At 33.4% G+C, this 15,991-nt stretch overlaps 3 protein-coding genes across 5 annotated transcripts; 2 read left to right on the top strand and 1 right to left on the bottom strand.

The window, feature by feature from the left end:
* Positions 1-77: 77 nt before the first annotated feature.
* Dcr-2 (Endoribonuclease Dcr-2) lies at positions 78-9,027 on the top strand. 3 transcript variants are annotated; one of them, XM_067354852.1, is made up of 26 exons: positions 78-95; positions 508-541; positions 666-851; positions 1,001-1,178; positions 1,266-1,505; positions 1,583-1,874; positions 2,009-2,085; positions 2,217-2,320; positions 2,426-2,564; positions 2,745-2,875; positions 3,078-3,318; positions 3,587-3,838; positions 3,919-4,179; positions 4,311-4,487; positions 4,564-4,768; positions 4,925-5,246; positions 5,305-5,663; positions 6,005-6,132; positions 6,207-6,332; positions 6,438-6,953; positions 7,082-7,279; positions 7,435-7,516; positions 7,597-7,817; positions 7,899-8,070; positions 8,182-8,257; positions 8,422-9,027. In XM_067354852.1, exons 3-26 carry the CDS (start codon positions 673-675, stop codon positions 8,579-8,581), a joined length of 4,836 nt encoding a protein of 1,611 aa, XP_067210953.1. In that variant the 5' UTR covers positions 78-95; positions 508-541; positions 666-672; the 3' UTR covers positions 8,582-9,027. The 3 variants fall into 3 exon arrangements, with proteins under 3 accessions (XP_067210953.1, XP_012219119.1, XP_012219118.1); XM_012363696.2 differs by lacking the exon at positions 78-95 and having other exon boundaries at positions 301-541; positions 653-851; XM_012363695.2 differs by lacking the exon at positions 78-95 and having other exon boundaries at positions 302-541.
* On the bottom strand, positions 7,320-11,658 carry Mfap1 (Microfibril-associated protein 1). Its single transcript, XM_012363698.2, has 2 exons — positions 11,420-11,658; positions 7,320-11,235 (listed from the first exon to the last, which is right to left on the bottom strand). Exons 1-2 carry the CDS (start codon positions 11,514-11,516, stop codon positions 9,959-9,961), a joined length of 1,374 nt encoding a protein of 457 aa, XP_012219121.1. The 5' UTR covers positions 11,517-11,658; the 3' UTR covers positions 7,320-9,958.
* Positions 11,659-11,806: 148 nt separating this feature from the next.
* Positions 11,807-15,839, top strand: LOC105670283 (uncharacterized). Its single transcript, XM_067354948.1, has 6 exons — positions 11,807-12,030; positions 12,219-12,382; positions 13,134-13,336; positions 13,599-13,774; positions 13,972-14,130; positions 15,701-15,839. The coding sequence occupies exons 3-6, from the start codon at positions 13,156-13,158 to the stop codon at positions 15,749-15,751; spliced, it is 567 nt and encodes a 188-aa protein (XP_067211049.1). The 5' UTR covers positions 11,807-12,030; positions 12,219-12,382; positions 13,134-13,155; the 3' UTR covers positions 15,752-15,839.
* Positions 15,840-15,991: the final 152 nt, after the last annotated feature.

Here is a 15,991-nt window from a genome sequence, read left to right on the forward strand (position 1 = left end):
GAATTGCATAATTATAGTATTAAAAATTTGCGCCAATTTATCGCGACAATTGAATTGCTACAACAAATTGCATAGTCAGACTAGTGATATCAGTGGTATGTAATATCTAAGCATTTGATGTGTAAAACTAAACATAAGGTTGAAAAATTAACAAGGAGATCATACAACATTATATTAATAAGTAAAAATATAAATTTGAATTTTTTTAATCAACAATGAATTACGAATATATAAGTAGAATGTTTATATATTCATATGAAAGTACCTAATCCGGAAATGGATGACTTATGACTCTTATTGGTACACGTCAGTACACGTATTTAATATGGATTGGTGGAGCTGATTCATTTTTTTCGCTCGACGGTGTTGAGACTTTTCTGTACTTTCCCGGTTTTATTTGGACTGTATACGTAGCATTGAGTCATTGATCAATGACCGTTGGCAATTGTTAGTGTTTATATCTGTATCTTCTAATTATTTATGAAGTTGAATCTCTTTTGTTAACAGATATTGCAGATTCTGAATTGCGCGATAAAATAAGGTAAGGATTAAAAATTAATATCGAGTAACTTTAATATTACAAGGCATAAATCGCAATTAACGTTTTGAACATTACTGATTATTGATTTGAGAAATCCTTTAATTGGGTCAGCAATTGATTTCAGTTAATGCATGATGGAGTCGAGAATTACTTCAACAGACAATGAAAACGAATTTACACCAAGGGCCTATCAGATAGAGCTTTATGAAAAGGCTGTGCAACACAATACTATCCTTTACTTGCCAACCGGTGCAGGAAAGACATACATAGCGATTATGCTTCTGAAACATTTCAGTGGTGATGTACGCAAGTATGTGTTTCTTTACATAGATATGTTTAATGTTATTAAATATCTCTAATAAATGCATTTCTATATATTGATGCATTTTTTTACCAATGGTATATATATGTTTTAACATTACGTATTTTATTGCTTTAAAAGATTTCTTTTATATTTAGACCTTATGCAGAAGGTGGAAAACGTAGCATATTTGCTGTAAATACAGTAGCATTAGTAATGCAACAAGCAGATTACATAAGAAGACATACTGGATTAACATGTAAAGGATACAGCGGGGACATGCAGGTGGATTATTGGAAAGTAGAACAATGGATGGCTGAAATAGAAGCACATCAAGTATTAAATTTTTTAGTATATATATATATATATTTCTAACTTAGCTATGGAACAATTATTAATAGGATATAATTTTATCTAATTCAGGTTCTAGTAATGACATCACAGATTTTTTTGGATATACTTTCACATGGATATATGAAATTAGATAGAATAAACTTGATTGTGTTTGATGAATGTCACAGAGCTGTTTCAAATCACCCTATGAGACAGATTATGCAACGATTTGAAGATTGTCCTAAAGAAAAACAACCACGAGTCTTAGCCATGTCAGCAACATTATTAAACGCGAATATAAAATTAGATAAAATTGAAAGTACTATTAGGGTAAGGAAACATTACATATTATGTTGTCTTTAGTAACTTCAATTACAATCTTCGGATTCTTTAATTATATTTTATAGTCCTTAGAAATAACATTCCACTCGAAGATTGCCACAGTAGATTCAACAGATTGCATCGAAGGATATTGCACAAATCCAAAAGAAAGTATTGTAAAATACACATCATATCAACCTCCTTCAGTAATGGTACAAATAAGTGAAATAATAGATGAAGCTATAGAAATATTAAAAAACTTAAATTTGAATCTGGATGATTTGTATAAGGAATCTAGTCCCCAAATGCGACCTAAGCCGAAATCTTCCAAGTTAATTGCTATTCTAAATGATATTAAAAGCACCACAACACAAACAGGTAATTAATAATTTCACTTGCATGTGTATGGTAAAGTGTTATGTTCAATTTCAATCTATCTTTGATTTCATATGTATTGAAGAACAGTTAATAGATAAAACAATGCATAATATGTTACTTAATTTTTGTTATAGGAATATATGGTGGTAGCAAGTCAGCTTTACTACACATAATCCAGATAGAGTCTTTAAAAAAATATTGTGATGATCAAGTAAGTGATTTGATTACAATTATATGATTGGTCTTTCTTTTTTTTTTTTTTTTTTTTTTTTTTTTTTGATACAAGATGTTCCAGAATTCTTTATCTTAATTCTAATGACAGATTTATTCATTAAATTTCAGATAACAGAGATTGCTTTGGATTTTATGAAAACACAAATAATATTAATAAGAAGATTGTTCTATCAACAAATGAAGAATTTTACAGAATTAGATCAATTGTACAAGTTAGTATAAAATAAAAAGTTAAAGAACTTTATTGCCAATTATGACATTTACACATTGATGTGTTGTAGTGTTGCAGTAATGTAAGTGATAATATATACTTTCAGATTCACATCTGACCAAGTTCGTAAACTATTTGAAATATTAGCTGACTTTAATGGCAAACTATTGTACAATCAAAAGTTTTGCTGCATTATTTTTGTCAAAGAGAGATTCATGACACAAGTCATATATCATATATTAAAAGTAAGTATTCTTGTTATATTTTTTTATTTTTTTAGCATTTAGAATTGCGCCAATAATAATACTGATTAATGATTATTATTTAAAATATGTTTTTTAGAATTACGGCAAATTTATATTAATTATAAATATTTCAAAAAGTATAAACTGCATTTCTAATATCTAAAATCTATTATTTTGCAGAAATTACGCAATCATGATCAACGGTACACCTTTCTTTCGCCCGATTATATAATTGGATTCCAAAATAGTCCTTACAAATATAGTAGAGAGGTGACATGTATCGCAAAATGGAATAAGGACGTTTTACAAAGGTAAAATTGTATAAATCTATAATGTAAATTTAATTTTTTGTACATTTTATTATCAATTTGAAAAAGCTATTATATTGCATATTTACTAACACACATATGTATATGTATCTCATACTTCTATATACTAATAAATAAATGCTATACTCTGTACTATTTACTCTGATCATTTTAATATAATTAATCAAGATGTTAATTTTTTCAGATTTAAAACTGGTGCAGCAAATTGTATCGTAGCGACTGATGTCGTTGATGAAGGTATCGATGTTCCATCATGCACCTTGATCGTACGATATGATATGCCTTTGGATTTCAGAGGGTACGTTCAAAGTAAGGGTCGAGCGCGTCACAGTACCAGTCGTTACATAGTCTTAATGCCAAATGATGATTCAAATTTTCTGCAGAAATATGAGTTGTATAAAAATATGGAATTTAAATTGAAAACGGTAAGTGAATAATTTAAATAAATTCTCTTTGAATACGAAAAGAAAGATAATATAATTGTGTTTTTGTTTTCATCTTTAAGACGAGTAGAACACACTGTCAAAGCTTAGTAGTCTATTTTAGAGATAATCTGCATGTGATATCAAATGACAGAATTTTATTACCACAATTATTTTCTTTTCACGAAGTAAAAAGGAATAAATTACATTAAAATGATAATCGCACGATAAAATATATTATGACGTCAACCCGTCTCTTATTGTATATTAGTTGTTGGTGGGACAAAATAAACTGCGTACGTTGCCTACTGAAAGTGATATTGCAAACTCTCTATATACATACGAGATCGAGCCATATACTGTGAGATCAAATGGCGAAATAGTGAGCTGTATAACGGAAGGATCTGTGGTCAGTTTGATAAATACGTATTGCAATACTTTATTGAGATCCAAATTCGTTCACTTGGTTCCTGTGTGGAAAGTATACGAAGAGAAAGATTCAAATGGAGAGACATTGTATCGGGTATTACACTTATTATACATGTTGCATTATGTGTTCTTTATCATTTTATCATTTGTAATGCTTATTTATCAATGTGACAGATAAGTCTGAAACTACCGAGCGTATCACCAGTGAAAGCCACAATTCACAGCGATTTTATGAAGAGCATAGATAATGCCAAACGATCGGCCGCTATGAAGAGTTGCATACAATTGCACCAGAAAGGCGCATTATCAGACAAGTTATTACCCGCAACTGAGACTGCAGTCCTGCAAAACTTGAATCATTTATTCCCACATTGGGTGGAGGAAAAAGATTATTTGCCTGGCACATATAAAAAGAAACGAAATCACAAGCTAATGGCAAGTATACATTTTACATGCACAAAATCATATGAGTTTTACTTGTAATAATTAATTAATACATAAGCTATTTTTTATAGATATTTTTTATCTCTGTACATGATTATTGATTTATTAAAATATCTTTGCAGTATCCGACGGCATTATACGGCGGGTTCCCAGGGCCTTTGAAGAAGTTGTATCTTCATGTACTCAATTGTACTCCTACGTATTCCATGATGAATTATGATAACAGACGCATGGTTTTTTATTCTTTACTTGATAACAAAAGTGGTTTTGGTATCCTTTCTACGATGAATTTACCAGAGGTAGAAACATATGCGAGTATTATGGGCTACTGTAGATTGTTTATCATATTACTAAAATTCTTTTTGTATTCGACAGATACCGCCTTTCCCGATTTTTATGAAGGATGGTAAATTAAATGTCGAGGTGAAACACAATTTTTCAACGACAATACTGAGCGGAAAAGATATCGAATCGCTCAAAAGATTTCATTTCTTGTTGTTTACTGACATCATTCCCGTCATCAAAGACTTTATGCTTTTTGATAACGATAATCTTGAGAATTCCTTCCTAATTGTTCCATGTAAGTATGATTATGTATTATGCTATAATTTATGTACTTTTTATTTATTATGTAAATTCACTGCTTCATAGCTTTAAAAATTCCATATTATTCAGTTTATCTTAATGCTAATGTATAAAAGCTGTTAAATCCTTTTTTTTTTTTTAACCTTTTCAGTAAATGAAAAACAAGAGATAAATTGGGAAATTGTCAGATCGCATCAATATGTGGATCGTATCATGCCGTCTAAACCTTTTCACTTTAAACATAGCGATTACGAATTAGCGTTAGTTACACCGACTTACAGAGGATCAACGAATGTATACATAGTTACGCGAGTATGCGATGACCTCACACCTGAATCATGCTTCCCCAACGAAGATTTTGAAACGTTTACACATTATTATAAAGAAAAACATGGATTAACTATTGAAAATCTGCAGCAATCGATGCTGGAAGTAAAGCCTATACCGGTCAAGATTAATTACATAAAACCGAGGTATGCTAAAATAATAAGGCATCTGTACGCAGTCAACTTAACCAACTGTAATTTTCAGGGCATTGCTCAACGGTCCGGTGAAATATAAGAAAGCGGACGACACAGTAGAGGATCTTCAGGAACATCTGATTCCAGAGCTGTGTTGGAAAATAAACTTCCCGGCTTTGTACTGGTTGAAAGCAACAACATTGCCTACAATTCTTCATAGAATTTCTCAACTCTTAATCGCAGAAGATTTGAAAGAAATTATCGCACAAGAGACTGGCTTAGGAGAAATTGCAACGTCGCTACAAAAATGGCCTTCAATAGAAAATATTGAGAAATCGAGGGAGGAGGAATCTAATCATGAATCAGACTTAACGATGGATGACTTGATTGAAAAAACGCAACCGAATCAACCGGATCTGTTGGAAATAGGTATGTAAAATAAAAATTATGTACCTATATACACTACAGAATTTATGTAACTTGACACTAGAATTACCAACGGTGCATTTTCTGAGATTTTTCATGATTTTTGTCGCCATATGTAAATCGATTAATTTACTTTTATTTCTTTTTAAAAAAGAAAGAAATGGATATAGATATATGTTAACCGTCGGTGGATAGTTAATGGATAGTTAAAAGAAATGATACAGTCAAGATAAATGATGATGATTTTTGTAATTTGTTTATATTTTTGAATTATCTATGTTAATTAAAATAAAAATATATTTTGTTATGGAATTAATTTTCTTAAACTTGTAATACGCGGACAGACTGTTCCCTGTTGAGTGACCAAGAACCCCAAGATTTGTATCGCCATATGGATGAAGTACAAATGATCGACATCCAGTATTATCATCATTTTATGGTCACAAGCAACGATGAAAAGGATAAAATTCAAGTAAGCATTATATAGCAATATCTATTGTAATTATATCATATACGTCTTTCAAACGAGATAACGTTTATGTGTAGAAAAATACGAACAAAAGTGTTGGTAAATATATCGCGAAGCCAACAGTATTGGTACCACCGTTGAATGTCCTTGCGTCGGAGAGACTTGATATGTCATGCGGTCCTAGCGCAGCGGAAATCATGCCTGTAAGCAAAAACTTATTTTTCATGTATCGTACGTCAAGAATAATGATTGCGCATACGTAATTTAATCGCGAGCTGCGTATCTAATATTGTAATATTTAATTTTAGGCGCTGACCACTAAGCTGGGGATGGATGTATTCAATTTGGAGCGATTGGAAACCTTAGGCGATTCGTACTTGAAATTTATCGTATCGCTGTTTTTGTATCACGAGTTCCCGAATTTCGCTGAAGGCCAATTGACGACGTTGAAGGGAAAGATTATCGGCAATCGGAATCTTTACTACTGCGGCGAGAATAAGGATATTCCCGGGCGCATAAAGAACGATGCGTTCGTCCCTATGAGCAATTTTATTGCACCCGCATTCACGGTGCTACGTCCGCTGCAAGATATTTTCTTGAACGAAGAGATCGCACCGAACGTGTTGTACGAACTTCATATACCGACCGAAGAGAGATTTACTGGAATTATATCTGAAGATACGAAAAATGAAATGCAAGAGACGGTAATTAATTGGGACAAAGGTGAGCTGCAAACTGGCTTCGAGCATTATCTCGGCATTCAAATCTTATCCGATAAAACCGTGGCGGACGTGGTGGAAGCCCTGATTGGTGTTTATCTGAAGGCAAGTCCAAATATAATATTATCGATTGTTGTCTTCGATTGAAATATATTAGAATGAAAGTAGGATGTGTTAGTATATGTGACTAGTGTTGAATGTGTGAGACAAAACATTTTTTTTATATTGTACAGAGCAACGGTATAAGAGGCGCCACGAAGCTACTCAAATGGTTCAATATATTGCCAGATATTCAAATTGATAACTTACTGTATAGCGAACCACCGAATCCTATAATAGGCAGTGGAAATGTCAACCAGTTTATGCCATGGGCGAATAACATAGAAACTCAATTCGGTTATAAATTCAACAATCGAGCATATTTGTTGCAGGTAAACTTAATTTGCTAAGTAGCCATGTATAATATACAACTTACAATGCCACATAAGTATATTTAATCGACTTTGTATGTTTTACATTTAATTTTCGCATACATTTAAGTTAATATTTGACGATTATTCGACTTACATATTTTTTTTATGTTCAGGCGTTCACGCATCCATCTTATACAGCAAATGCGATAACCGAGTGCTATCAAAGATTAGAATTTCTCGGGGATGCTATATTGGGTGAGTACAAAATTTCTCTAACATTTCTTTATTTATTCGAAGTAAGTTTAAAGTAATAAATTTTACCTTCATGATTTCAGACTTTTTAATTACATGTTATATTTATGATAACTGTGGAGACTTGAGTCCTGGTGAGCTCACAGATCTGAGATCTGCGCTCGTAAACAATATAACATTCGCTTGCTTGGCAGTGCGGTACGGTTTACATACCGCATTATTGGCGTACGCTCCAAAATTGCACGAAGCAATCGATCGTTTTGTAAGATTCCAAGAAGAGCGGAACTATGTAGTTGACGACGAAGTATGTGAGCGTGTAGCAAATGTAAAAGATATACAACGTGTATATATAATTTCCCTTTCAATTCTTTCTTTTGTTTTACAGTTGCTGTGTATACTGCTCGAAGAGGAAGATTGTAGCTTGGCAGAATACGTTGATGTTCCGAAAGCTCTCGGTGATATATTCGAATCGTTAATTGGAGCCATCTATCTCGATAGTAAAAAAAATCTTGTAAAAGTTTGGCAGGTTATATATTCTCTTATGCATAAGGAAATCGGTAAGATTATTTATATACAAATAATATTATGGGCGATATTTATTGCCCGTCTCTCCTTTGATATACTATAAATTCTTTATCGAAATTTTATAATCCGTGTCCGTTTTACAGAGATGTTTAGTAAAAATATTCCTAAACAACCGGTACGAGTAATACATGAAAATACAGACGCACGACCTAAGTTCTTGTAAGTACAATTAATCACATCTTTTTATTTTTATCCATTTAATATTACACTGTACATATTCACACTCCATAATCATCCAATACATCCATAATTCTCTTCCATGTTAATTCAGAAACATACACATTCTTTTATATCTATATATATATAAAATATTTCAATTGCAGAGAAGCGACATTGATTGAAGGTACTGGCACAATTATGGTGCCTTTAAAAATAACTATTAATGGAAAGGACAAGGTCTTCCATGGTTTTGGAATGAATAAAAAACAGGCTAAGTGCGCAGCTGCGAAGCAAGCTTTAAAAAGACTGCAAAAGGAGAAGTAGCTCCGCTTCAATTATTTTATATAACACATATGCACGCATATACATATATTGATGTCCAAAAGTTAAACATAACCAGTTCATTTGCATGTTTTTTTTTTAATTTTTTTCTGTGTACATTTGCCTGTACACAGAGATTGGTTTAAAATAGCCACACACCGTGATAAACAATCCCGCTCTTCCCTCCCTTTCAACCCGTTTAATTCTCTGTTTTACTGATATATCTATATGCGTGTACATTTATATCAAAATAGATATTTTTAGTTAGGCTTATAACTAGGCAAGACATAATATAATTATAATATACGTAATGGTCAATTAAATACAAAGTCAGTAGAAAAAGTTCTTTTTTTTTCATTAGGTCAGACGCCGAAGTTTATAAGCCTGAATGTTATTTTTTATTATATATTGCTTTCTTTGTGTTATTGATGATGAATTTAAAGCATATATGAATTAAGATCTGTTCCTACATAGAATTATTGATTTGTTAAGAAAAAAATTGAAAAACTTCCAAATAAAAAAAAACAGTATTGAATTATATAAATTAATAGATGACATTTTGTGTTCATCTTACGAACAAACAAACAATTCTTTCGTGCGAATCCAACATGCCACGTTACAGATTAGTGCAAGATCTAGTGCTATCAATACCCGGGTACTCAATTATCTCGGATATTCGAAATGTAATAGTTATATACATGTATAGCACCGCATATTAGAAGCTAAAGTAGCTTTTATACTTTTTTAGTTAATTACGTATTATAGAAATGATGAATAATTTTTTAAAAATATGTATTTCTTCCAATCTATGTTATAGTTAAGACGACGCTAACTAATTATCATTCATATTTACACATGTCACTCGGATCGGTTGTTTAAGAATATCTTTACTAAACATCTTTGTAAAACGCGGACATGGATTATAAAATTTCGATAGAGAAGTTGAGAGTATATTATGTCAAAGAAGAGATGAGTAATAAATATTATCGCGTTAATATTACTTATATGTAAACCTTATCGATTTTCTTATGCATACAAAAATGTATGACCTATTTTCTTATGCATAAAAAATTTATGTCAAACTTTTACAAGATTTTTATTACTGTCGAGGTAGATAGCTTCCATATTTTGAGTAAAATTTATTTTACTCAAAATATGTAAATACGAATGATAATTATTATTCTAAAAGGGATCAATACAATATAAACCAACATATTAAATGTTATATATATATATATATGTTTCTTTTTTCTAAGTTTATCTAAGTTATATGCTAACAATGATATATATATATATATATACATATATATATATACACAAGTGTTTTCATATATAATTGTTGTGAAAAGAAAAACAAAGATGCAATAAAAATGTTTGCATTTAATTTTCAGCTTTCCTTTTTTTCAAAGAAGGCCGGTCAAAAACTTGTTTCATTCCCGCCGCTTGATTATTGTGGAATTTGAGATTTTGCGCAGTTTCCGATATCCAAGGTGAATCGAACTGTGTAGTGTCTTGATCCACCAGATGAGTGTACTTGGTCCTACCGCTGCGTCCGAAATTCTTCACCTGCATGACTTTCGGCAGGATCGTCTTGTCGAAGTGGTCCTCTAGGGTCGCGCCTGAGAAGTCACGTTTAAATATCGTGTCGTCCTTGTCCAAGTAGAATGCACCACGATGATAGTACTTCTGTAAAAATTTGTACTTTCCCTTGGCCGCTTTATTGGTGATCAGTTTCGGATTCAGCCGCGCCTCCTGCCTCCGCTCCTCCTCGGTCATATTGCGGATACGCTCGATCTCCAGACGCTCCTTCTCGAGCTGCTCTCTTTCCTCGCGATCACGCTTGATCCTTTTCAATTCGCGTAACTTCCAAGCTTCGTATTCCACCTCGTCATTCTCGTCGTCCGTGCACACGTCGTTTAACTTGCTTTCCTGTTCGACGTTACCTTTGTTCCCCATCTGCGTCTCTTTACGTACCGCCTCCTCCACCATTCGCAGAGTCTGTCTCTTTCGTTCCTCCGCCAGTTTTTTAGCCTCGACCTCTGCTTGCTTTTGCCGCATCGCCTCCTTCTCTTTCTCCATCACTGTAATTCTATCTTTCTTGCGAACGAACACGGGCTTCAATCGTGGTCCAGTCTCCTCCTCGGAATCCGTATATTCTTCGTATTCCGAGCTCTCCTCGGAACTTTCACCTGATCTATCCTCTTCCTCGCCTTGTATCAGTTCTTCTTCCGTTTCTTTCTTGGACAGCACTCGCTGTTTTAAAGCTTCGCGTCGTTTCTCTATCTCGGAATCTGACAGTTCTTCGTCTTCGGATGAATCAGAGCTCTCTAATTTGATTCTCTCTCGTGTTCTCTCCAACTCAATCTCGATGAGCTCAGGCTCGTGAATATGTCTGTGTCTTTCTACACGTACTTCGGTTGGTGCGTCCTTCTGCTGTCGTGTTAATCTCCGCAAACGTGGATCATCTTCATCCCTAGTCCTTGTGTGCGAGTGTGTGCTAATATCCGCAACAGTCTCGTTATCATCATAGCCTTTGTGCACCCGTTTTTCAAGGAAGTCCTCATCTTCTGACTCTTCATCCGAGCTTGCTGCCGCATAATCCGGCCGCTTACCAGAAACATAACGATGTACTTTCACTTTTTTCATAGACAACTCTCCTACAAACAAAATAATTTGTTGTCAATTTGATTATATTTTCATTATTATCAAAACTTCATTTTTACAAGCATAATAAATATATTTTTGTATCTTTCATAAAATTTAAAATTTCTTGTTGATAGAAGCGAATCAACATCCTCATTCGCTTATAAAAAATTTGTTTTATTTTAGATTTAACCTCACCTTTGTCATTCTTCACAGGCACAGCACCTGCCGTACTTTGTATTCCCATCGGTGCAGGTGCCAAGGAATTGTTCGTCACGAAGTAGTCCATCATCATCTTGATGCCGTGTATTCGATAAACGTACTGTTGAAATTAAGTTAAATTTTATTTTATTCACGATAGAACGTTTTGTTGTTGGTATACGTCCGCAGAACAACTATCAACTTTGATCAATCTAACAAAACATATCTTTAAACTCTGAAGTCATCACGAGCGACATCACTTGAAATCACTTATATCTTTTACAGTCGGTAAATAACGACAAAACTGAAATCATCAGTTGATAATATCAAATAATTAAACAAAAGGTACTATTAATCTCTATGTGGCGTCGCTTTTCAATGAATTGTTTACGTTAGAATTTTTTATTATAGAAATATTTTTATAATACAAAGAGTCCAAAATTAGTGAATATCAAGCAATTCTTCGTCAAAAATAATAAGTTATTGAGGAATGAACAATAGAGCTTCTTAACACAATGCTCTTAAATTCTCATCAATCAAATGCAAATCATCTTTTACATAGAATTCACTATTAATAAGCATAATTATTTAGGAACGAACAATAAAAGGTAAATAAATTTATATATCAATGTAAAGTATTGTTATTTTATCTTTATAAATTTTTTAATTGTTTATATATAAAATATATTTGTCAGCATATTGTGCTTTTTTAGACATTTATGATATAATCGATCCGTAACTACGGAACAACGGAAATATTATTAATGCAACAATTATGAGTTTTGCGATTTTCAAGGATAAACAGCGACGGCGCGAGTTGAATTGTTCATTGCTGTTGATCATTATGAAGTGAGGCAATTAACGAGATGACGAATGGCGCCCGGCGTCAGCATGGGCCGTGTTTTCCTTCCTGGTCTTTGCAGTGCCCGAGTTTTATTCCGCACTAACGAGGCGAGAGAAGTAAATCAATATTATTCTACAAACTCAATATCCAATTTTGTGGCACGTCATTATAAAGCTTAATTAAGGAAGTCTTAAATTATTGTGCATATCTCTTTTTCTCTTTCTCTGTCTAAATTGCTTATTTTATATTATTGTTATCATAAATGTGTCAAACAAACATTAAACTTATGTATTTATGAATAAAAGGTATATTTTTCCTTAAGCATCGAATTTAAAACAGATATAATTATAATACTATAATAGTTGCAAAAGAGACTTGAAAAATAAGAAATGACTGTAATATAAAGAGAGAAAGAACCAACATTGAAATCAGAATGCAGTAGTTGGTGCATGAATATTTATATATATCACTAATGATTGTCTTGATAACGATTGTAAGAATGTCAATTTGTTTTTGTCAGCTAAAGTTTTCATAATCATTGTTTCTACAATCGATTATGGCATGAATAATTTAGCACTCTCTCTTAACATCGTTATTAGTGATTATAAAATAATCAGTAGGGACATAAATATTTATTTAACAACTGTGTTCTGACTCTAATTTATTTATTTTTTTTTTTTAAGATGTACATCATTTATGGACATTAAATTATTTTTTTGTTTGTAATTAAGCATAAAGAGATGTTGACAATTTTGGTTGACATTTAAGATATCTGTATTTCTTAAATATTCAATATTATTATATGAGTAGAAAAGGATTGTAAAATCGATTATGTGTTGTACGTATAAATATAAATTTAAATTACAGTCGCGAGAACGTGACGCACAGAATGGAAAAGGCCACGGCAAATTTTTTCTCAGAAAAAGCGGTCGAAGACAGTAACCAATCAGACTTAAACCTGACGATGCATAATAATCAAGTCCCCGTTACACAGCAGGAGACACAATTCATGTGTTCTTTATACATTTCACGTGCTGGCGGTCTTCAAGATCAAGGTTACAGGGCTCAAGGTAATATGTAATATTTAACATCTAAAGATACGAATCGTTTTATTATTTAATATATAATTCACCTGTGACATATACTTTATGATTCAATTATTAATAAAACTTTTAATATAATATGTAATGTATTCCAAAAATTTCAATTTAATATGTAATAAGAACTGCAAAAAAGTATTGAAATAATAAAAATCAATCAACTCCATTCATTTTGCATTAATTATCAATTGATATTTATATTATTGTTAATTATTATTTAATTATTGATTAGGTTGTGAGTTGTTACGATCTCATCTCGAAGAAGCTATTGCCGCTTCCGAACCGCTGTCGGCTTGGCGCGTCTCTGAAACTCCGTGCGGTCTAATAGCTGCCTTCGTTAGAGAAAACGACGCCGAGAAATTGTTACAACGTGGCGACTTAGCTCGTGTGTTTGGAAGACCTGTGCAGGTACGCGATTTATATTATTTTCGTTATTTTAGTTGTAAAGATGCTTTGTTTGTTGTTTTTTAGATTTCTATTACATCAATCAAGTATTTTGTTATTTTCAAGCTATATCGCTAATTGATTTTGTATCATCAATTTTTAATTAAGTGTTCCACTTAATTATTCTTAAAAAGCCATCTAATTCATTTTTCTTTTTACAGGTAGCGCGATTCTCAGCGAGAGATTCTCGATATCATCAAGCCGTGCTTCTGAGAGATGTACCATGGGCCATACCGCTCCAGGATATAAATTCAGCTTTGGCAAAGCAGGGAATCGTAGCTGGAAACATCGAACGTTCACGGCAATTCGTTCGAGTAGAGGTAGAACAGCTTATCTCTCGTTTTTTTTAAATCCATATCATGCAGCTATTTATTAAATTGTGCGAAAATTAACGTATAACGTTAATACATGTGTGTTGCATATAATGCAAAAGTTAAAATATGTAAACACCGCGTTGTTATCTGAATTCGCGCAAAAGTGCATGTACTGCATAATCGCAAATCAGTTTTTACATTAGGCTTCTGTGGTTTAGCTTAAGCTCAACCGGAATTGAAAGTCGACTTTCGAAATGCCTTCGGTAGCGCCGATAGCTCTCTTGCGCTATTTGCAATGAAGAAGTTAAGATGAAAGTGCTGAGGCAGCAATTGAAATCAGTTTTTAGTGTATATAAAATGGCATAAATACGTCTAATTGCTAAAGCGCAAATATAAAAGTTCCTTTAAATTTTTTCAATAAAGATGAGAGGCAAAAATTTAAAGGAACTTTCTGATTAATATAAACATGTATAATTAGCATTTCTCTCCTCCCTTCTCTCTAGACAAAGTGAACGATACTTATCGATCTTACTTAGGTTTTCGACGCGAACCATTATGAAGCTCTACTACGTCAAGGTCTCGACTTTTTCGAGGTAGCGCGTTTCAACGCGGTTCCCGAACGCTGGTGGCGCAGCGGCAGCAGTGGTACCGCGTGTTCCTCGAATATACCCTCACAATACCTGTCGGGAGACGACAGGAGCAATTCTCCAGAAGCCTCGAACGTGCTCGTGGATAGTGTGCTACAATGTTACCGATGCCAAGGCTTTTGGCACGTGGCCGCTAATTGCAGACATCTACCGCGCTGTGTCCGCTGCGGCGAGCCGCACAGCGTCGAATTCTGTCCCAGGCCGCGCAACAATCCCATATGCTGTCATTGCTCCGGACCTCATCACGCCGGTAGATCTCTTCGCTTGTTTCCTCATCAGCATTTATTACATTCATCGACGAAAATTAGAGAACAAAGCGATTAACGTACTTCACAAATTGCTGTGCTCTTTCATTTTGGTTGGAAAATATTTGTAAATTAAATTACGCGAAATATTTTGCAAATATTTTGCATTAGCTTGCAGAAGGTACTAATTAACGAGAAAGCTCTAAAAATACGTATAATGTAAAAATATGAAATATGATTCGCTGTGCAAATGTTCCGCGAAAATTATCTTATCATCACTCGAAACACGTTTGAATATTTTTGTTCATTATTCTAGCCTTCAAGTAAATTGCCATACATAACATTGAATAGATACTACTCGTTTCTATTTATTATTGCAAATTTGTATGCTAAAACTAAGCTGAAGCGTGTAGTGTACGTAACCGAAGCAAAAAATACTAATGAAAAAGTCGATTTCCTCTCATTTAAAATATATATAAAGCAATGCGTAAAAGTCGATTAGGAATCAGGTCAAAAACTACTGTGGAATAAGTTAGTCGATCCTGCAAATCGCCTTATGTGATATAAAATCATTTCCATTGTAGCGTCCAACCAAAGACTCGGTAGAGTCGCATCAATATCGAAACCATTGCGTGTCACGCTTATGCGCGGCATAACTATAACTCTTTACATTTTTTATTGCAGGCTATAAGCAGTGTCCAGTCAGATTACAACTATCTAACGCGACTCCCGTGAGCATCACATTGAGCACAACTCGCACAGGGTCTCAATACCAAGCGAACGCCGTGAACAAGTCGAATCCTTCATGTCATTCTTTGAGACAAAGTCGCTGTTAAAGGACATTGCTGATAGAGCAAAATTATTGGGACATCAGTCACAGGAGCATTGGCCTCATTAGCATCACAATCGTTTTCACATCTTCGAAATGCCGATGAAAGTGTGTAACATTTCTCCGCATTATATAACATATTATTA

Source organism: Linepithema humile, chromosome 5 (assembly GCF_040581485.1).
Source record: "Linepithema humile isolate Giens D197 chromosome 5, Lhum_UNIL_v1.0, whole genome shotgun sequence".
Classification (NCBI taxonomy): Eukaryota; Metazoa; Arthropoda; class Insecta; order Hymenoptera; family Formicidae; genus Linepithema; species Linepithema humile.